At 42.6% G+C, this 22,966-nt stretch overlaps 1 protein-coding gene across 1 annotated transcript in view; it reads right to left on the bottom strand.

The window, feature by feature from the left end:
• Nucleotides 1–22,966, bottom strand: part of LOC121101176 (basic proline-rich protein-like) — a 28,409-nt gene continuing 5,443 nt past the window's right edge. Inside the window, exons 4-5 of the mRNA XM_040623774.1 lie at nt 1,578–1,649; nt 1–357 (exon numbers count right to left, since the gene is read on the bottom strand). Coding sequence (XP_040479708.1) covers nt 270–357; nt 1,578–1,649 — 160 coding nt within the window. The 3' untranslated portion in view covers nt 1–269. The remainder of the gene's footprint in view (nt 358–1,577; nt 1,650–22,966) is intronic.

Genomic DNA, 22,966 nt, shown 5'->3' with positions numbered 1-22,966 from the left:
AACAAGAAAGAGCACAGAAAGGAAGACTCAGGACATGAGATGACAGGGCTTAGAGAGGCAGGGATGGTCTAGCAGTACATGGTTGGCAATTCTCAGAGCAGCCAGGGGTCAGAGGAAAGTGGGGAGTCAGAGCTTGGGGTCAGGGTGCACAGTGAAGGAATCCCAGGCCAGCCCATGCACACACCAGTGGGTTTCCCACTGTGGTCTCGGGGAACCCCTCAGCTCCCTTGATCTTTCTGGGGTTTCACCCACTATGCCTGCCTTAGCGGTCAATGTGGCACTTGCCTGTCTGTGGTGAGTTTCCTTTGGGTGTAGCTCTGTGAAGAGTAGGTGACTATGGAGATCTTCAGGTTTGGGCTGGGGAGGAAGGACATGCTTGTGAGAAACCATCGACACAGTCTCAAAGTGAAGCCAGTGACAGTCAGGGAGGGAGTGCATGACAGTTTCCTTGCCCCCACCTCAACTCTTCTCTTTTGGGGCCCACTTTCCAAATCCCACAACTTCCTGTAACTTTAGCAATGAAATTCTGAGGCCTGTGAGATGGACAGCCTTCCTGGAAGAATGTGCGAGAATAGCATCCTGATCCACCCTTACACTCTCTCCAAGACACACACACACACACACACACACACACACACACACACACACACGAGCATGTGCACAGTGCAACTCAAGGAGATAGACAACTTCACACTCCTGCATGAGGGCCTCCCAAATGGCCTCTCCTCTACTGCAATATATTTTGGATCCCCTTCCCTCTTCCTAACTCCTTCCCCACTTCCCACTCTTCTCAAAAAGTTTTTCTCCCTCTTGATGGCCATTCATATACATCCCTTCATTTCCTCCCCTTGGTCACTGTTTTCTGGTCTACTGACTCTCATTCTTCCTTAGCTAAACTGCTCTTGGTTCTTCTCCCAACTCATTTTACCACTATTATCAGACTTTTCTTCCTGGAGCACAACTTTGATATTGTCAGACCCCTAAATAAGAATCATCTGTGGCTTCCTATAGCTCACAGCAGAAATTTCAAGCCCTATGGCCTGACACTATGAGCCACTGTGTTTTGGCTCCAAGCTGACCCATCTGGCTTCATCTCTCAGCCCTCCCCTGAGTTAACCCTATTCTGCACCCAAATGGACCTCTCACTCCACAAGAAGTCTCCGTGATGGTTCCTGTTACCCTGTTTTTCCCATTCTTCAAGAAATAGATCAAATTTCACATCCCCTGGGAAGCCATCCTTGACTTTTTTCTGTGAATTCTTAACTTTTCCTTAAAGTTGCTGCAAGTCCTTTGCCTTTTCCTTTGGCCCCTGGCATCATTTAATCAAGTGTTTATTTACTACTACTGGTTTGCTTGTTTCCTAATCTGTTAGGTCCTCAAGGGCAGACTGTAGCCCCAGCAACATGGCCTGACTCTCAGGCAGGAGCCAGTCAAAGCTGCCATGACCCAATAGAATGACTGCGATCTGTACTCCTTTCCTGTTTCAAGACACTGCCCTGGGCTCTATGCTCCTGACCCGAGGGATGCTCATGCCCACGGAGCTGAAGAGCTGTGTACTCTGCCTGGCGCAAGCCTACTTTGTGAACCTCTTCATCAGTTCCTCCACAAGTTTGTGAATTTCTTTCCAGGATTCTTTTGCAGTTTCTGACCTGAAAACCAAAACAACATTGATCAGAAGGATTACGTGCCTCCAACAGATAAGCAGCATTTCTGCCTTCCCACCTCTCACAGTCCCTTTAGCAAGCTTATCCCCAGCCCACATAGCTGATGTCTGCCACACACCCTCAGCAACCTTAGTGGGTCACCTTGGTGGTGACTATCATCAGTGTAAGTGATGGGAAGGATGACCACATAGACCCACGCTTGAGGATGAGGGACTTGTGGTGCAAACCCGGATGGCTGGTCATGTTAGATGGGGGTTGTTAGGCAAGGAAGGAAGGAGGATGGAAAAGTCCCCAGTGATTCTGATACATTGTTCTCTTGGCTCCCCACTTACCAACACGTCGGTAGAAGCCCTGGCCTCAGCCACAGAGGATGTGCTACTAGGACTATTTTATTTCCCTCTTTCCTATCAGCCTGCAAAGCTGAGCCGCTCTGGAAACAGGAGGACTTTTTCAGCCCCACTGCCAGGGGAGGGGCTGGAATAGGCCCAGGACAGTGCTGTCCTGGTGTCATAATGCTCCAACCAGCAGGGAAGCCACAGGTGCCTCCTGTCCCTACTTTCAGTTTCTTATTCTCTTTGATTCCATGTTAATCCCTGGATAGAGAGTAGGAGGGTACAGAAGGTTGGTGCCTCATGAAGACCCCATCGGCCTAGTTGGGAAGCACTTAACTGTGCCCTAGCTGCCCAGGGTTCAAAGTTCTTAGTAATGCCCTATCTCTGCAGGTCTGCACAATTCCAAATTGTGGAGGCTTATTGACTAAGTGTTTTTGTCGGGGTTCTGTGAATGGTTAGACTGAAACAGGCTGGTGCTGATACCTGGACTCTTTCCCTGGATCTGTGATGGTTCATGCCTTTTCCATGTCGTATGAGTCAGAGAAACCCACAAAGAGGCTCTTCCTTTTCTTCCAATGATCCCTATGTTCATTTACATCCCGAATATCATGTTCACATGTGTTTACATGTGTGTCCCACACATCCAAAAGCATCCTTCTCCACTGCACCATTCCTTCTGCCTCCTCTAAACTGCTTCTGAAACTGTCAATAGATGGTGAGGGAACTAAGGATAGATGATCCTAAGTATGTCAGGATTATCATTCATGGAGCATATATATATGAGGCACATTATATTCATGATTTCCAATTCCAGAACAGCCTTGTAATATCAAAGTTATTTCCATTTTACAGTCGAGAAAACTGAGGCTCTCATAGGTCAAAGAATTTGGCACAATTTCCATGGGTAGCTTGGATCTGAACCCAGATCTAGTTGTAAGGCCCATGCTCTCCCCATTGGACTTGGGAGACTGGGGTGACACTGATGGAGGATAGTTGGAAGAAAGGCAGGCAGGCACAAGTGTCCCCCGCCCGAAGAGGAAACCACCCTTACTAGGATTTTATACCACCCTGGAAGGATCCCTCCACCCTTTCCCATGTGATAGATGACAAAAACCTGAATGGATGACAGGTGCAGGGAGGGTTAATCAGATTAAAACAGCCCACCAACAAGCCCATAAAAACCCCCAGACTTAGAAATCCCCTCAGCGGCAACCCTCTCGGGTTCCCTCCCTCTTTGGGAGCTTTGTACTATCACTTTACTGTGGCTCAATAAACTTTGCTCTGTTTCCCACCATTCTTTGTTTGATCTACCTCTTCATTTTTCAAAGCAACGTGACCAAGAACCATGGGCAATAAAGGTGAAGGACATCCTATAACACTAGGAAAGTTTGGTGGCATTTTAAATCATGCTTCCCCCACTCTTTTTCTAGACTGGTGGCAGTTTGAGTTTTGATCGGTGGTCCAGTTCCAAGTTCTCCTTGAACCAGAGGGAGCAGTGTGGACCTTACTTATAATTATTATGTACATCTCTTCTCTAAACTTGCTGGGCTTAATCTGGGATGTTCAAAAGCAGTTGTGAACACAGATAAATTTAGAAATCTATGCATATGCCCAGCCAGAAGCATATTCTGTAAAGACCTTAAGCTTTCACCTTGGGTTGATCCCTAGGCTCAGAGCAAGCCTAGCTAAATGGTAAAGGAATGCCCACTAAATAACATCTGCAATATTGGAAGAGGTGCTCGTGTGTGTGTGTGTGTGTGTGTGTGTGTGTGTGTGTGTGTTTAATATTGTGGTGTTTTTCTATTTGGTTCAGACTGCTGGCATTCAAAGGAATCTCTGTCAAAACATTAGCTGAAAATTAGCTAAAGGAACAGAAACTCCAGTGTCCCCACACATGATACATTTTTTGAAAAAGTAATTTGGAAAAATCTCAAAACAAATGAACTTCTACACATGTCTATAATAACAAACAAGAGCAAAACACCCCTGAGACCAGTGAGAAATTCATTTTTTCAAGAAAATCTTATTTTTACAGTTACTACATTATAATAATAAAGAATTACTCAGCCATCAGAAAGAACGATTACCCAACATGTGCAGCAACATGGATGGGACTGGAGGAGATTATGCTAAGTGAAATAAGTCAAGCAGAGAAAGACAATTATCATATGGTTTCACTCATTTATGGAACATAAGAAGTAGCAGGAAGATTGGTAGAAAGAATGAAGGGGGAGGGGTAAACAGAAGGTGGAATGAACCATGAGAGACTATGGACTCTGGGAAACAAACTGAGGGCTTCAGAGGGGAGGAGGGTGGGGGACTGGGATAGGCCGGTGATGGGTATTAAGGAGGGCACGTATTGCATGGTACACTGGGTGTTATATGCAAATAATGAATCATGGAACATTACATCAAAAACTAAGGATGTACTGTATGGTGACTAAGATAACATAATAAAAAATTATTATACAAAAGAACAACCGAATTTTCAACTACAGTAAAAATCACAAAATGTACAAAGAAATAGAAGAACAATGTTCACTCAAAGAACTAAATAAATTTTCCTTGAGGAAGTAAAGGCATCAGACTACGGCTGCTATAGCCACTCTGGAAAACAGCGTGGAGCTTCTCCAAGAAGTTAAAAATAGAGCTACTTTATGACCCAGCAATTGCACTACTGGGTATTTACCCCAAAGATATAGATGGAGTGAAATGAAGGGGCACCTGCACTCCAATGTTCATAGCAGCAACGTCCACAATAGCCAAATTGTGGAAAGAGCTAAGATGTCCTTCGACAGATGAATGCATAAAGAAGATGTGGTATATATACACCATGGAATATTACTCAGCCATCAGAAATGATGAATACTTACCATTTACATTGATGTACCTGGAACTGGAGGGTATTATGCTAAGTGAAATAAGTTAATCAGAGAAGGGTGATTATCATATGGTTTCACTCATATGTGGAATATAAGAAACAGTACAGAGGATCATAGGGGAAGGGAGGGAAATCTGAATGGAAGTCATCAGAGAGGGAGAAACACCATGAGAGACTCTTAACTATAGAAAACAAACTGAGGGTTGCTAATGGGGAGGTGGACGGGGGATGGGGTAACGGGGTGATGGGCATTAAGGAGGGCATGTGATGCGATGAGCGTTGGGTGTTATATGCAACTGATAAATTATTGAACACTACATCTGAAACCAATGATGTACTACTATATGTTTGCTAATTGAATTTAAATTAAAAAAGAGACTTAAAGCAACTATCCTAAGTATATACTCAAGGTAAAAATCAATTAAGCCAATGAAAAACTATATAAAGGATCTGAGGAGACATTTTTCCAAAGAAGATAGTCAAATGGCTAAGTGTTCCATGTAAAGGTGTTCAGCATCACTCATCACCAGGGAAACTTAAATCAAAACTGCAATGAGATATCGGCTCATACCTGTTAGAATGGCTATCATCAGAAAGACCAAAGATAACAAATGCAGTGAGAATGTGGAGAAAATCTTCCCCCAGGCACAAAGAAGCAAATTGAAGATAGTATAATACTTAGAGGATGGGTCAGCCCCTTGGTATCTTTCAGACTGCAATCCAGTTCTTTGAGGAATAAAAACAATGACACTCATCTTACAAACTGAGTCTTTACAAGAACGGAAAGATACTCTAGAAGTTCAAAGCCCACCTATCCTCTGCACCAGTCCCAAGGGAGTACAGTACCAAACACCAGTTACCAATCCCCAGGAGGGAACTCTTAACACTTCTGATCAGTGCATCTTGGTATTAGAGTTACCAAGGAAAACACAATAGTCAAGCACCGGATGGAACAATGCTTTACTGACATAAAGAGAGAGGACAAGATCAACTTCACTAGTGGGCACTTGTCCCCATGTCCAGTGGGTCTCTCCTGGTGGCTGAGGCATGGTGACTGGCCTAAGCACACCTCTCCTGCCGTAGTGGAAGGAATCTTGCCTCTCTCCACAGAAGATAGGTATAACAATGGATTGGCCAGGTGCCATATGATGCATATCCTTTAAGCAGAGACAAAAGAATATTTAGAAAGTTAAACAAACAACAATATATCCAGTCAAAGTGATAAGCCTGAGGGGCTGTATGGGCTTTTTATCTCTTTGTGTCAGGAAGTACTCCAGATCTAAGGTCTATTCTCATGTGGCTGAATGGGGGTTAAAAGACTGCACACATGGGGCGCCTGGGTGGCTCAGTAGTTAAGCGTCTGCCTTCGGCTCAGGGCATGATCCCGGGGTCCTGGGATCGAGCCCCGCATCAGGTTTCCTGCTCTGCTGGGAGCCTGCTTCTTCCTCTCCCAGTCCCCCTGCTTGTGTTCTCTCCCTCACTGGCTATCTCTCTCTGTGTCAAATAAATAAATAAAATCTTTAAAAAAAAAAAAAAGACTGCACACATACAGACTGCCTTTTCCAAATAATTTCCAAAGAAGATAAAATACTGAAACAATTTGATAACATAGGTTTATCTTCTTTTGGCTTATTAGAGAGGAACTAAAGATATTTGGGTTTGTTCATAAAGATGTGCCACACTGAAAAAATTCCTATGAGGAAGGATACACTTCCAGAAATTATGAAATGTATTCATAAATCTGCCAATCTACAGATTGCTTCTGTAACAGTCTATAAATGCTTACTTCTTGGGTTTTCACTAGAAATTAAGGTTTCTAAGGGTGAATTATTCTTTTTTTTAAGATTTTATTTATTTATTCGATAGAGATAGAGACAGACAGTGAGAGAGGGAACACAAGCAGGGGGAGTGGGAAAGGAAGCAGCAGGGGTCCAGCGGAGGAGCCTGACGTGGGGCTTGATCCCAGAACGCCGGGATCACGCCCTGAGCCGAAGGCAGACACTTAACGACTGAGCCACCCAGGCACCCCAAGGGTGAATTATTCTAATCAACATATGTAATTAGAGCCACTAGAAATAATAAAGAAAATGACTCCACACAGGAAGAATAGGATGTGTTTTTGGTAAGATAAGTTATGAGTCATGGAAAGGTACTTTTGTTAAGGGAAAAAGTAAATCGGTTTAAAGGAGAATAACTACTCATTTGGAATGAAAAAAGGAGGAATAACGGTTAAAACTAAATGGAACTAAAAAGAAGGAAGAGAGAAAAAAATCACCTGTGGTCCAGGTGGTTAAAATTGACTAAATTTGTTATAACAACTTTAAAAATTAGCTTTGAAACCAAGAGTGTGCCTGTACAAAATTAAAACATAATTCTCTTTCATTTGTCAAAGAAAGTTTTCTTGGACTATTGGTGTACTCTTAATAAGAGATTATTAAAGATTGTTCTTTATCCTTTTTGTAATCTATCTTCAAAACAAATATTCTGTGCTTACCAAAATATTTTCCTGTGTTTCATGTTGCCATTTTCAGGCCTTTGATTACTTGGGAGAATTGAGGCTCCTCTATTGAAAGAGCTAAGGCTTTTTATAAGAGTTATGGTTTTTCACAACTAGGTAACTGTGTTTGCCTTAGAAATCTTTGTCACTTTGTTTGAATAGATAACCCAGATCATATTTAATCAAGTGTTTATGCCTTTTGGTTTTTAAAAATTATTTAAATTCAATTAGCCAGCACACTGTGCATCATTAGTTTCAGATGTAGTGTTCAACGATTCATCAGTTGCATATAACACCCAGTGCTCCACATCATGTGCCCTCTTTAATGCCCATTACCCAGTTACCCCATCCCTCACCCACCTCCCCTTCAGCAACCCTCAGTTTGTTTCCCATAGCTAAGAGTCTCTCACGGTTTGTTTCCCTCTCTGATTTCCCTTGCCTTTGGAGACGTTTCTAGCAAGAAGTTGCTGTGTCTGAGGTCGAAGAGTTTGCTGCCTGTGCTCTCCTTTAGGATTTTGACGGATTCCTGTCTCCCGTCTAGGTCTTTCATCCATTTTGAGTTTATCTTTGTGTATGGTGTAGGTCCAGTTTCATTCTTCAGCATGTGACTGTCCAATTTTCCCAGCATCATTTATGTAAGAGACTGTTCTTTTTCCACTGGATATTCCTCCCTACTTTGTCAAAGATTAGTTAACTATCGAGTTGAGGGTCTATGTCTGGGTTCTCTATTCTGTTCCATTGGTCTATGTGTCTGTTTTTGTGCCAGTACCATGCTGTCTTGATGATCACAGCTTTGCAATATAGCTTGAAATCAGGCTTTGTGATGCGGCCAGCATTGGCTTTCTTTTCCAACATTTCCTTCGCTATTCAGGGCCTTTAAGATTATTTGTTCCAGGTGTGTGAAAACAGTTGACGATATTTTGATAGGGATTGCATTGAATGTGTAGATTGCTCTGGGTAGTATAAATATTTTAACAATGTTTATTCTTCCAGTTCATGAGCATGGAATGTTTTTGTGTCTGCCTCAATTTCTTTCATAAGTGTTCTGTAGTTTTTAGAGTACAGATCCTTTACCTCTTTGGTTAAGTACATTCCTAGGTATCTTATGGTCTTTGGTGCAATTGTAAATGGGATTGATTCCTTAATTTCTCTTTCTTCAGTCTCATTTTTAGTGTATAGAAATGCAACTGATTTCTGTGCATTGATTTTGTATCCTGCCACATTGTTGAATTCCTGTATGAGTCTAGCAATTTTGGGGTGGAGTCTTTTGGGTTTTCCACATAAAGTATCATGTCATCTGCAAAGACTGAGAGTTTGACTTCTTCTTTGCCAATTTGAATGCCTTTGATTTCCTTTTGCTGTCTGATTGCTGAGGCTTGGACTTCTAGTACTATGTTGAACAATAATGGTGAGAGTGGGCATCCCTGTCCTGTTCCCAACCTTAGGGTAAAACCTCTCTGTTTTTCCCCATTGAGAATGATTTTGGCTGTGGGGTTTTTGTAGATGGCTTTTATGATATTGAGGTATGTTCCCTCTACCCCTACACTGTGAAGAGTTTTAATCAAGAAAGGATGTTGTATTTCGTCAAATGCTCTTTCTGCATCAATTGAGAGAATCATATGATTCTTGTCCTTACTTTTATTAATGTGATGTATCACATTGATTGATTTTTGAGTGTTGAACCACCCTTGCAGTCCAGGAATAAATCCCACTTGGTTTGGTGAATAATCCTTTTAATGTACTGTTGGATCCTTTTGGCTAGTATGGGTGAGTATTTTCACATCCATGTTCATTAGGGATATTTGTCTGTAATTCTCCTTTTTGTTGGGGTCTTTGTCTGGTTTTGGGATCAAGGTGATGCTGGCCTCATAGAAGGGGTTTGGAAATTTTCCTTCCGTTTCTATTTTTTGAAACAGCTTCAGTAGAATAGGTATTATTTCTTCTTTAAACGTTTGGAAGAATTCCCCTTGGAAGCCATCTGGCCCTGGACACTTGTTTTTTGGGAGGTTTTGATTACTGCTTCAATTTTCCTGCTGGTTATGGGTCTGTACAGATCTTCTATTTCTTCCTGTTTCAGTTTTGGTAGTTTATTAATTTCCAGGAATGCACCCATTTCTTCCAAATTGCCTAATTTGTTGGCATATAGTTGCTCATAATACATTCTTAAAATTCATTGTATTTCATTGGTGTCAGTCGTGATCTCTCCTCTTTCATTCATGACTTTATAACTTGGGTCCTTTCTCTTTTCTTTTTGATAATCTGGATAGGGTTTTACTGATCTTATTAATTCTTTCAATGAAACAGCTTCTAGTTTCACTGATCTATTCTACTGTTCTTCTGGTTTCTATTTCATTGATATCTGTTCTAATCTTATTTCTCTTCTCCTGCTTGGTTTAGGCTTTATTTGCTGTTCTTTCTCCAGCTCCTTTAGGTGTAAGGTCATTGTGTATTTGAGATTTGTGTATTTGTGTATTTGAGATTTTTCCAATTTTTTGAGAGAGGCTTGGATTGCAAGCCTTAGTACCCTTAGTACCGCCTTTCCCCTTAGTACCGCCTTTCCTGTATCCCAAAGGTTTTGAACAGTTGTGTTTTCATTTTCATTTGTTTCTATGAATTTTTAAAATTCCTCTTTAATTTCCTGGTTGACCCATTCATTCTTTTTTAAAAATTAACATATAATGTATTATTTGTTTCAGGGGTACAGGGCTGTGATTCATCAGTCTTACACAATACACAGTGCTCACCACAACAAATACCCTCTCCAATGTCCATCACCAGGCCACCCCATCACCCCATCCCCTCCCCTCCAGCAACCCTCAGTTTGTTTCCTGAGATTAAGAGTCTCTTCTGGTTTGTCTCCCTCTCTGGTTTCATCTTCTTTCATTTTTCCCTCTCTTCCCCTATGATCCTCTGCCTTCTTTATTAAATTCCACATATCAGTAAGAGCATATGATAATTGCCTTTCTCTGATTGACTTATTTTGCTTAGCATAATACCCTCTAGTTCCATCTACATTGTTGCAAATAGCAAGTTTTCATTTTTTGATGGCTGCATAATATTCCATTGTGTGTATATATCACATCTTCTTTATCCATTCATCTGTTGATGGACATTTGGGCTCTTTCCATAGTTTGGCTATTGTGGACATTGCTGCTATATGTTTACATTGGGGTGCAGGTGCCCCTTCGGATCACTACATTTGTATCTTTAGGGTAAATACCCAGTAGTGCAATTGCTGGGTCATAGGGTAGCTCTACTTTCAACTTTTTGAGGAGCCTCCATACTGTTTTCCAGGGTAGCTGCACCAGCTTGCATTCCCACTGATAGTGTAGGAGGGTTCCCCTTTCTCCATTCATTCTTTAGTAGAATGCTCTTTAACCTCCAAGTGTTGGAGTTCCTTCCAAATTTCCTCTTATGACTGAGTTCAAGTTTCAAAGCACTGTGTTCTGAAAATATGCAAGGAATAATCCCAGTCTTTGGGTGTCAGTTGAGACCTGATTTGTGATCCAGTATGTGATCCATTCTGGAGAAAGTTACATGTGCACTCGAGAAGAATGTGCATTCTGTTGTTTCAGGATGGAATGCTCTGTATATATCTATGAAGTCCACCTGGTCCAATGCCTCATTTAAAGCCCTTGTTTCCTTGTTTATCTTCTGGTTAGGTGATCTGTCCATTGCTGTGAGTGGGGTATAGAAGTTCCCTACCATTATTATATTATTATCTATGTGTTTCTTTGATTTGGTTATTAATTGGTTGATATAATTGGCTGCTCCCAAATTAGGAGCATAAATATTTAGAATTGTTAGATCTTTTTGTTGGGTAGATCCTTTAAGTATGATATAGTGTCCCTCTTCTTCTCTTACTACAGTCTTTGGTTTAATATCTAATTTGTTTGATATGAAGATTGCTATCCCAGCTTTCTTTCGAGGTACATTAGCACGATAAATGATTCTCCACCCCCTCATTTTCAGTCTGGAGGTGACTTTAGGTCTAAAGTGAGTCTCTTGTACACAGCCTATGGATGGGTCTTACTTTTTTATCCAATCTGATACTCTGTGTCCTTTGATTGGGGCATTTAGCCCATTTACATTCAAAGTAACTATTGAAAGATATGAATTTAGTGCCATGTATTACCTGTAAAGTCCCTGTTTCTGTAGATTGTCTGTTTCTTTCTGGTTTATGTTACTCTTAGGCTCTGTCCTCACTTACAGGATTCCCCCCCTCCCTTAGTATTTCTTGCAGGGCTGGCTTGGTGGTCACATATTCTTTCAGTTTCTGTTTATCCTGGAAGCTCTTTATCTCTCCTTCCATTCTGAATGACATCCTTGCTGGATAAAATATTCTTGGCTGCATGTTTTTCTTTTTTAGTACCCTGAATATATCATGACAGCCCCTTCTGGCCTGCCATGTCTCTGTAGATAGGTCTGATGCAAGTCTAATGATGTTCCTACCTCTGTAGGTTATGAACCTCTTTTTCTCGAGCTTCTTTCAGGATTTTCTCTTTATCTCTGAAATCTGCAAGCTTTACTATTATATGTCGGGGTGTTGATCTATTTTTATTGATTTGGGGAGGGGTCCTCTCTACCTCTTGGATAGGAATGCTAGTTTCCTTCCCCAGATTAGGGAAGTTTTCAGCTATGATTTGCTCAAATACATCTTCTGGCCCTCTCTTTCTGTCTTCACCCTCAAGCACCCCAATAATTCTGATGTCGGTAGGTTTTGTAGCATCACTGATTTCTTAAAGCCTCTCTTCATGCCTTTTAGTTGTTTTTCTCTCTTTACCTCAGCTTCCTTCCTTTCCATCAATTTGTCTTCTGTGTCACTGACTCTCTCTTCTGCCTCATTTACCCTAGCTGCTAGAGCATCCAATTTAGACTGCATCTCAGTTAGAGAATTTTTAATTTTGGCTTAATTAAATCTCCTTTCTGCACTAAGAGATCCTTGAGTGTCTTTTATGTTTTTTTCCAGTCCTACTAGTAACTTTATAATTGTTATCTTGAGTTCCAGGTCTGACATCCAGAGAGTATAACCTCTTTCTTTTGTTGTGAATTCCTCCTCCTAGTCATTTTTCCCAGAGAAGAATGGATGAACGAGTGAACAGAATCAAAAATACCAACCATGACTCAAGAAAATACACACTAGACAAATCCAAAGAGGTCAGAAACCAAAACAGAAAAGCAAAAGAATAAGCAAAAGAAAAATGAAAAACAGGGAGTGAGGGGGGCTGGGGGAGGGGAAGAGAGAATATAATCTCATGGGGTGGACAAAACAGGGTGATCCACTTGTTCCTGAATGTATTTTGGTCTATGTATTAGAAGAAACTAAATCCCAAAATTGTAAAGAAAGCAAAACTTATATATATACAAAAATAAAATTAAATAGAGTGAAAGGAAGCCAAAAATGATGATGCATCTATAAAATGTAAATGTAAAAAATGAAAGTTAAAAAAAGACTTAAAAACAAAGTGTTGGTAAAATAAGAAAGTAGTTGAAAAGGGAAAAAAGAGAAAAAAGAAATGGAGAATTTTAAACTGAAAGATAAACGAATCATGAGGAAAAAAACCTCAAAGTCTGTATACTATTTTCCCCTAGCACTGGAGTTTTACATTCTTGTGGGGTTTATAAACTTGCTGTGCACCTCTTCTTCCAGTTGGTCTTCTGAGGGAGGGTACTGCTGTGCTGCTTCTTAGATGTCTTTGCCTGGGTGGAGTTGCCCCGCCCCTTGCCAGGGGGCTGGGCTCAGTGTAAGCTGGTCCTCTGAGTGGCGTTTGCTCCCTGAAGGCTTTCCGTGCCTCTTCAGAGGATCAAAATGAAACTGGCTGCACCTGATTTCCAACCCCAGGGGTGAAAGACATGGTCCCCTCTCTTTAGTATACCCTCTGGGATAAATGGTCTTCACTTTTGTGTGTGCTGAACTCTGCAGACTCCGTGGTGCATGCCCACAGCGATCCTCCAGGGGGAAGTCGTAGGGTCCAGCATTATTGCTCTTGTACAGCCCTGGTGCTGAAAGCAGTTACCAGATCGTGTGCGCACCCATTCCACCCCTCCCAGGGGATGGTGGAGGGTCTCTGTTTTCCAGTCTTCTGCAGGGTCCACAGGCAGACCAGTCACCTGACTGGCCCAGCTTGCAGTTTATGGCAAATTGAACTGAGAGCCCCCTCCTGGGCTCACTGACCATGACCAGTTTCCCTGCTCCACTGCTTGGGAACTCGACCTGCTCAGGCACCCTTGTTAATTCTGTGACTCCGGGGATCCTGAGACCACACTGTCCCACCTAGAAATCTTCCCATTTCATCCCCTGAGCACCTTTCAGGCAGGGATGTCTCTCACTGGAGCAGATTTCTAAGGGTTCTGATTTTATCCTCTGGGGCTATATCACTTTCTGGTAGCCAGCTTACAGAGGCTCCCTCCCCCCTCCATTTATCTTCTGATATCTCCCCTCAGATTCATTTCTCTGCGCCTCCTACCTTGCAAAAAGTGGTCGCTTTTCTACTTGCAGAGTTCCAGATATCCTTTTCCTACATCTCAGGTTGAATTCATGGGTGTTCAGAATGATTTGATAGTTATCTAGCTAAATTCAAGGGACCAGATGAAACGAGGTCCCCTACTCTTCCACCGTCTTTCCTCCACCATTGCGATATCCGATTTTTTAAATAAACTTCTCTTAATCAATTTCAAAATAAGTCTTTTTGACCTCAAAATAACTTTGGGATATTTAAGAGGGTCCCTGGAACATCTCAAAATATTTTTTCTCTCTCCTTATAAGTGAGACATGTTAAACTAATTATGCTAGTTTGACATGTTGAATTACAAGGGAAGCCTTGTCAAAGAAGAAGATATGTTAAACCCTTTTTAGATTGTATTTGTATGGAACTATGTTATTAAGGTAAGCGTTCCAGAAATTGTATGGAATTCCTTGAAATCAATGTCTTGGTATTATGTTATCAGTCATAATTCTAATTATGATCTTAAAATGTATGTCACAGAAAAATGAAATTTCCTTGTCAATTGCATTGTAATGAACCCTCATTAGAGCTTTAATATTGGCTGCTTTTAAGCTTTGAAGTCTTTTGACATTTATAGACAGTTATTGCTTTACACTTGTGCTTTTGCAGAAGTAGTTTCTCTTCAAAGAGATTTATGGAAAGGACCCTTTCTGATAACTTTCCAGGGTCAAGTTTCAGATAACTTTAAGATGAGATCACTGAACTGCGGAAGAATTTTCTGAATGCTAATGGAGAAACTGATGGAATCATAAAATTTCTAACTCAAGAAACATTAATCAAGAATTAATTACATAGGACTAGAAGAACTCATGGGGATTATTATCAATGTATGACCTTTTTTTTCAAGCATTGTTGGTTTTTCTGTTTCCCCCCAGATTTAAGGAGTCCTTTTTACTTTCTTTTAATCTACCTATAATTTATAGAAATTCAGTAAACAAACTCTTGACTGAAAATAAAATATCTTTTTCTCTCTAGCTGATCCCTCTATTCTTCAGAAATTCTTATTGAGTATTCTTTTTTAAAAAGATTATTTATTTATTTATTTATTTATTTATTTATTTATTTATTTATTATTCTGAGAGAGTGAAGGGAGGGGTAGAGGTGGAGAGGGAGAGAATCCCAAGCAGACTGTGCAGAGCCAGATGCGGGGCTTGATCTCAGGACTCTGAGATCATGACCTGAGCCAAAACCAAGAGTTGGATGCTCAACTGACTGAGCCACCCAGGTGCCCCTTGAGTAGTCTTACTTTACATGATGATATAGGTATTTGTGTAAGCTACATAAGAATCTGATTTCCTTCTGACAGGATGAAATCAGGGAAGTGATTGGTTTGGCTTCTTAGCTTTAAAAAATCTAATCACAAAACCACAAAAAACAACAATGACAAAATCTAATCAAAGATTCCTTATTACCAGATTTAAAAACCAGGTGGACCTTAATGGAAACAATAAGTCCTCTTAGATATCATCAAAGCTTTAACTGGTATATCATATCTGAGATTATGCATAAAATCATTATTCTTCCTGCACTTATGGAAATAGTTAAGCCCAGTTTAATGAGACTAGAGTGATTTTGCAAACAAATTAGTCTTACTGAGATTATTTTCGCTAGAAATTTGGATAGAGGTAGAGAGGAAGATTATGTTTCAGTAAAAACTATAACACACCCTCATGGATATCAGATTCTAGCTAGACCTGTTCATTGTCTTTGAGGTGTTGCCATCTACCTGTAAAATGTAATGGATCCTAAATTCTTCTGCTTTCCTCCAATATCCATCTACAGTTCTCTAATCTAATGCTTCCAATTTTCTCCCATCCTTCTGGTTTAGAATCACTAAGATCAAACCTGCTCTTTTCCCAAAGCCCTGCAAACTGAGCTGGATAACTTGATATAAACATCACAGAAATCAACACAATGGCTCATGCACAGAAAACGTGTGTGTGTTGCTGGGTAGGCCACTCAGAACAATCATTTGAACACTCATTGACATCACGAGGAACATTCAAACTACACAAGATGCTTTGAGCTCACATTTAGGAGCCCTATATCTGCACACCTTCTCAATTTAAAGCTTTCTGGACTCAGAACCTGATTTGTAGTCTGCTCTAACCATTAACTTTTCTTTTGTTTTCATTAAAATGCATCTTACTAAATACCTGATTGCTCACATGGTCTAGGTCTAACTTTGGGAGCCCATGTGTAGCACCACCTCCTTAAATGAGATACCCATGTTTAACTGAACTGACCTATTCTCAAGAGGAAGGGACAACCTCAGTGAGATGGAACAAACCATCAACTGAACTTCTAGACTGTGAAACTTCTGGGGAATTTTCAAAAAAAAGGTTAATGAATGACAGGTAGCAAAATATGCCACTCCAAAGTATCTATGGAAAAAGGTCATTAGACTAACGTGGTCCTAATGCTTTGGTAGCCTATATGAGAAAACCAGTAAAAAACAGAAAAGTAGGCTTTTCCCAAATAAGGTAACTACTTAAACTATAATATTCAAATAATTTCTTTGCTTTTCTTTTACATCTTCTCTATATAAATCTCGGCACTGGATCCTGCCAATGCAGTGTTCCTAAAAACTTAAGTTCGGTGTGATTTGATGTAAATCCGTGTATACTTTAATTCTTAAAAATTACAAAGTGTCTCAGTTTATCTTTTAACATCAGGAAAGAACAGCAGCTGTGAGACCTGTCAACCGCAATGCACTCACAGTGACATGCCCATGTTGCTGGCATGATGGATCCAAAGCTCTGCCTCTCTTGTCTATGCCAGCCCGTTCTATTCCAACTGTGCCACATATGTAGGAGCTTTGATGGGGTCTGTCTCCCTCTTCTCTCATTGGGCATACCTGATCTGGTTTCCCACTTGTTTTTTCCCAGCCTCTCAGGCTTCCCGGGAACTCTTACGGTTTCCCCCTTTAATTCCACTCATGATGCCATCCTTCCCCCTTTCCTATCTACTCCCCAAGGAATATAAGGGGTTCTTTTAAGAACACAGATCTGATCCATCTCTCCTCTGATAAAAGTATTTCTTTCAGTGAATCCCCCAGATGCCCTTGAGGTATAACACACACCGCTCAGATAGGTCCAAGGGCCCACCATTGGCCTGCCCCTTCCTTCTTCCTCCTTCTCAACGCTCCTCCCTCCTCACACTCTAGGATCACCTGAGGTCTCACACTCAGGCCTTTACACAGGCCATTTCCTTAGCCTGGAGTTCCCTGGCCCTCAAAGGGAGTCAATCCTGTGGCAATGGCGGGGCTCACTAATTTTCATCCAATTCAACCTAATGAATCTAATGAATAAGGTGGAAGTGAACCACTCAAGACCTTCCTGCAGGTGACAGGCTGTGTTTGCCTCCAAGACCACCACAGGGATTCTCAGGGACCCACCCAGCCTCGGAGACTTTGGAATCACCTTTGAAGGAAGACATTCCAGGGTTTCAATTCCTGCTCCATGTCTTCCCATCTGAGGGCTTTAGGGGAGTCATTCCTGTCCTGGCCCTGAGTGACCTTTTTTCCTCATCAGTGAAATAGGTAACATTTATCCACAGTGGAGAGGAAGACTCAGTGATGAAGCTGCTTTTCTCCCTTCCCCTTTTCCCTGTCTAAGGCCACACCTGGGCTCCCCATCCAATCTGTCTGGATTCCTCAAGATAGATCCAGAGTCTGGCCACTCAGCACCTCCACCCCTACCCCACTGGTCCACACCACCATCATCTCCCTGGATCCCTGTACCAGCCTCTGCACTGGTCTCCTGCAGGTTCTGCCCTTCAGCCCCCTCAATTGTGATCCTTTCAGACCAAGATCTAGTTGCATGCCCCCTATGCTCAAACACACCCTCATCCCCCTCACCTTTTGGTCTGTCAGCCCTGCCTTCCCTGACCACCTCATCAGAAAGGCCCCTCCCTCAGCACTTCCCATCCTCCTGCCCTGATTTTTCCCTGCTGCTTCTCCCATCTAACACACTACTTCCTCTCCTATTTATTCCCTCTCTTGTCATGGAAACTCCAGAACAGGGACTTTGTCCAGTTTTGTTGCTGCCTTACCTCCACACCCAAATAGTGACTGATGCATATCAGTTGCTTAGACATTATTTGTGAGTGGATGAATTGTTAAGGGAATGAATGAATGAACAGGGCTGCTCATCACATGGATGAAAGGCCCCAGAGAACCTTGGGAGTGTCACCAGCAGAGGCATTTGACCTATGCTGAACCAGGGAGTCAGGGCTGTGTCAGGCGCCCCTGCAGTGCCAGGGAGTCCCCAGCGCCAGCATGCCTGACTCTGCCTTCCCTGGCAGCATTTTATACTCATCTTCCACGATTCCACCTGATGCCATGCTGGACAAACTGCTTTACAAACTCCCCTTCATCCTTGTCACAACCTGGCAAGTTGGGTATGAAGATCCCCATCATACAGAGGGGGACATTGAGGCACAGAGAGGTGAAGCAAGTTGTTCAGGGGGTGACTGGTGAGTGCAGTCTGCCTGACTGCAAAACTGGGGCTGCCCCCTGAGTGGTCATTACTCCCCTTCCCCTGAGAGCAGCAGGAAGAAATGCTGGAGGGAATATGTCCTCACCTTCCAGGAATTTCTCATCAAGCTGGCCCTCAAAGGCAGTAAGAAAGGCCTTCTTCAACCAGACTAGATATGTACAGGTCCCAGGGAGATGGTGTTATTTCTCTGGGGCTGAGGAGTTTGCTGTGGTTTCAGACAAGCCTTGCCAGGCTAACCAGAGGCAGGCTCTAGCCAGACTCCTTACTGATGGCCCAGGGCTAGGAAAGGGGTGTGTAAGGGCTCTTTCATGGACACCCTCAGCTCCTCCTCTCATCTGTGCATCCAGCAGGATTCAGTTCTGCCTAGCTGGAATAGCATGTCAGAACTGACAATAAGGGTTGGGGGCCTGTAGAGTAGCCTTAATCCTGGAGCGTGAGTGAGGGTACAGGGGATTTGATTGCTCCCCTTCCTTCCTTGTCCTCCCAGCCTTCAGAGTGAGGTCTATACCCTTCACATCAACATATAGCTGCGGCCAGCTGCGATCAGAGAGAACAGTACCATCTCCCAGCATTTAAAAGCTAAAGGAGGAAAGAGCAGGGCTATGAAAGGGACAAGAAGTGGGAACATCTTTGTTCAGGAAGCCATTTCTCTGGCACCTTTCTTGTGCCCCCACTGCACACCCTCCTCAGAAGAGAGGAAAGGGAGCATTCTCTCACTGTCTAATCTTTTGCAGCAAACTGACTCAATGGACATTGCACAAATCACTGATCCCTCCCAGAGTCAGTTTCATCATCCTATCATACAGAAATAAAATAAAATAAAATAAAATGAAAAAAAAATACAGAAATAGAATCCACATCTCTAAGATTTGGGAGGCTTAGTTCAGCACATCACAGGCATGTAGAAATTGCTTAATTAATATTATTTCACAGGTCCCACCTATACCCGAATACTTCCCAATGCATCCCATGGCTGGTTGTGCCCACACTGAGCTTAAAAGCAGAGACTAAGGGCATGATTAAGGGCACTGTAACAGGATGGTGGAGGAGGGGGCCTTTGGACTCACCCACCAGCCTTGGGGTTACTTTATCCAACCTTTAAATCCTGTCCCCTTTCCAGGAGATTGAAAATGCAAAATGCCTTTCCTACTCTACATCCCAGGATGGTTTTGAGGATGATAGAAGTACAGTGGAAGGGCTTTAGAAACCAAAATGGCTTCAACAATGACATTATTGACAGTCATACTATTATTATTGAATGGGTCAATCCAACAGACAAGTTGGAAATGGAAACAAGGCAACGTCTCCAATCTCTCCAAGTGTGAAAATCCACCCCCTTTCCTTCTTTGAGGGCCACAGGGTGCCTAATGCACAGCCCAGCTTCTCAGGACAACACCTGGTCAGACCTAGCTGTTCTGGAAGTGCACACAAACCAGAATGTGGCCTCCAAGTGGTTGAAGAAAGAAGCAAAAACTCTGGCAGGAAAACAAAGGACTTTCTAAGCAGTGACACTCTGAGAATGCCTGACAGAAGCAACAGGGCAATCTCTCTGGCACCCAGTAAAAACAGAATCCACATGGGCGAAAAAGCAACACAAGCAATAAACCACACAGATATTGAAACCCAGAGAACTTCTAGTAACTGCTGAGAAGGAGCTTCTAGCAATCACCTGGCCCTCCAGGTGTTTAAGGAACATGCAGGTCACAGATCCTGGCCATGTCAGAGGAGGGACTGAGAGCCACCCAGAAACCCTATAGTGGTCTTTTTTCCTTTCCAAAAGGAAAAGTCCCAGGGAACAAATTCTTGGGGCATTCCTTCTGCCTCAGGAAAAGGGAATTTTATCTTGGGTGTGGTTAAGACTGTCTCTACCTCTCCTTTCCCCTTGTGCCACTTCATGCCCTGAGGTCAGAGGTGCCCCGAGGGACACCCAGGGCCAGGATGGGAGAGCTGCTCACGTGTCCATGAGGAAGAAAAGGTTAAAGGCACCCTCGCAGGTGCCCAGCTTCTGTTCTTTGCTCCTGTAGTGACTGGTGCCCTGGTGGAAGTTTCCCCAGTCTGGGAGGTGGTACAGGAAACTCCCTGTGCTCAGCAGTGGAGGTGGCAGCAACAGGAGCAGGAGTAGAGAGAGTGCAGGGCCTGGGACCCAGACGCTGCTGCTCCCTATTTTCTTAGCCGCCCCTGAGGCCCCACTCTCTCCTGGGGCAGGGGTGGGATTAGTGCTGGCCATGCCCAGCCACCACAGGCCTCTGCCTCATCCACTCTCTCCCCCTAATCCCCGTGCCCTGGGGCTTTGCTCCCTCCAAGGTGCTCTGAGAGCCTCCACCTGGTACCTGCCCTTGGGCAGAAGAGGCAAGTGCCTGGCTCTGGGGCGATGACCCCACTACCTGAGTGGCCCTTCCCCTGACCCACAGAGGCAGAAATCCCTGTGATGTCCCTTATGAGGGACAGGAGGGTTGGCATGGTGACTTTGTGACCTGCAGCTCTGCTCACTGTTCTGCCTGTTGACAACCCCAGGTGGGAGTCATGGGATCTTTGTATGAGGGGTAAGATGAGGCCACCATTTGTCCCTTATCCCAAACCCTCCAGGTGGCTATTAAAATCGTCAAGACCCTGCCTTTTTATAACTCAAAGCAGGAAGCTGAGGTGGCTTAGATGAGGACATCCCAGGGGGTGAGGAGGTCCAGGAACTATGAAACTAGAGTATAGTAATGATCATTGGTATGAACACTGAAGTCACCCATGGACATGGAAGGATCTAGAAGGTCTAGAAGGTTTGTGCAAGCATTCCAAAGTCCTTTGTGAATGAGGGACATTCCGGTTAGGTACTGCTGTGTAACAAACCACCCAAGTGTAGAGACATACAAGAGAACCATTTCCTATGTGCACAGGTTCTGTGGATCAGAAATGCAGAGAGGGCTGAGTGGGGATGGCTTGCCTGTGCTTCATGGAAAAACACAGGCGTGGACAACTCTGGGTCAAAAGTGATTGCAAAAAGTCAGTATGCAATGTAAAAAGCATTTAGAAATTCGCTGATTTTATTCTCTTCATTTTTTATGCCCAAAACAAGAGTGATATATACTAATAATCCTTCTAAGTTTAAAATAGATCTTTCAATGCTTATTACATAAAAATTACAAGTGATAAAAATTACAAGTGATAAAAAGGCGGTTTTTGTTTTCCTTTTTGGCATGGTATTTAAAACCATGGAATATCTTAAATGATATTTTGGAATTGATAAGATTGGTATGCATCTGTCATTAGCATAGTAGCTTTGTTTCACATCCTTCATGGCACTTGGTATTGTCACACTTTTGCATACTTCTCTATTGATTAGACAGCTCATCATGGTCTGAATTTGCATTTCCATAATTTCTGATGGAATTGATTTTCTGTTCAAGAGATTTTGGGGCATTCATTTTTCTTTCTTTGTGAAGTGCTTGTTCTTACCTGTATCCATTCTCCGATTCAGGTGTTCATGCTTTTCATATTGATTCCTTAGCATTCCTTATACATTTTGGATACTAATCCTTTATCGATTGTTGCAAGTATTTTCTTTTGGCCTCTGGCTTGTTTTTCACTTTTAAGATTTGCAGGATTTTGTATTTTCATTAAGTAATTTTCTTCCGTTAAGGTGAGACACACTTTATCTTAAAAGTTTTAAAGCTTTTATTTCACATTGAAGTTTTTGATCCAACTGTAATTAATTAGTAAGTATGATTTGTGCCAGGGATCTAGCTTCATGTTTTCCCATACATATGTCTCAGTATCATCCTTTTCCATTTGTTGACTATTCCATCTTCTGAATGATTTGCGTGTCGCCTCTGATGTACTGCAAGTCCCATGTAGGTGTGGATGTGGTTTTGTGCTCTCTTACCCATTCCATTTACCCATCTGTTGGTTTATACTGATAGTGTCAATACCACACTGTCTTAATTAGTATAGTGTGGACCACTGTATTACTTTTCCTTGCTGTGCTTTCCTCTTGTAGGGTAGGATTGTGCTTCCTTACTGCGGTCATGGCAGGCTTGGACGTGATTCCACTGGTGAAATGTTAACAGAAGTACACGTGCCACTTCTGGACAGAAACATTAAGAATGTAGGTATGATTCAGGTGGACCCAACAGCCTGGTCCCTGAGCAACTGTGTTGTACGGTGCCCTCCTGGGAACCTGAGGTGGATACGTGTATGTGGGAGAGTGAGAAATATGGGTGGAAAATAAAGTTTGTGCTTTTTTTTTTTTTTTAAAGTTTTTGCCACTTTTAGATTTTATTTATTTATGTGACAGACAGCCAGCGAGAGAGGGAACACAGCAGGGGAGTGGGAGAGGAAGAAGCAGGCTCCCAGCGGAGGAGCCCGATGTGGGACTCGGTGCCCTCCCGGCAAGCTGAGGTGGGTACGTATATGTGGGAGAGTGAGAAATATGGGTGGAAAATAAAGTTTGTGCTTTTAAGCTGATCAGATTGGGGGGAAGGGTGTTATCAGAAGACAGGCCAGCCAAATCTGATACACACAGGGCATCCGTTACTAATCTAAAATACAGAGTTCTACATCAAGCCCTAGCAGGGGCAGGATAAATCATCCACCTTA

The sequence above is a fragment of the Ursus maritimus genome, unplaced genomic scaffold (assembly GCF_017311325.1).
Source record: "Ursus maritimus isolate PB19 unplaced genomic scaffold, ASM1731132v1 scaffold_7, whole genome shotgun sequence".
Taxonomy (NCBI): domain Eukaryota; kingdom Metazoa; phylum Chordata; class Mammalia; order Carnivora; family Ursidae; genus Ursus; species Ursus maritimus.
The sequence above is the reverse complement of the archived record's forward strand: the minus strand, read 5'-3'. Positions and strand labels throughout refer to the sequence as shown.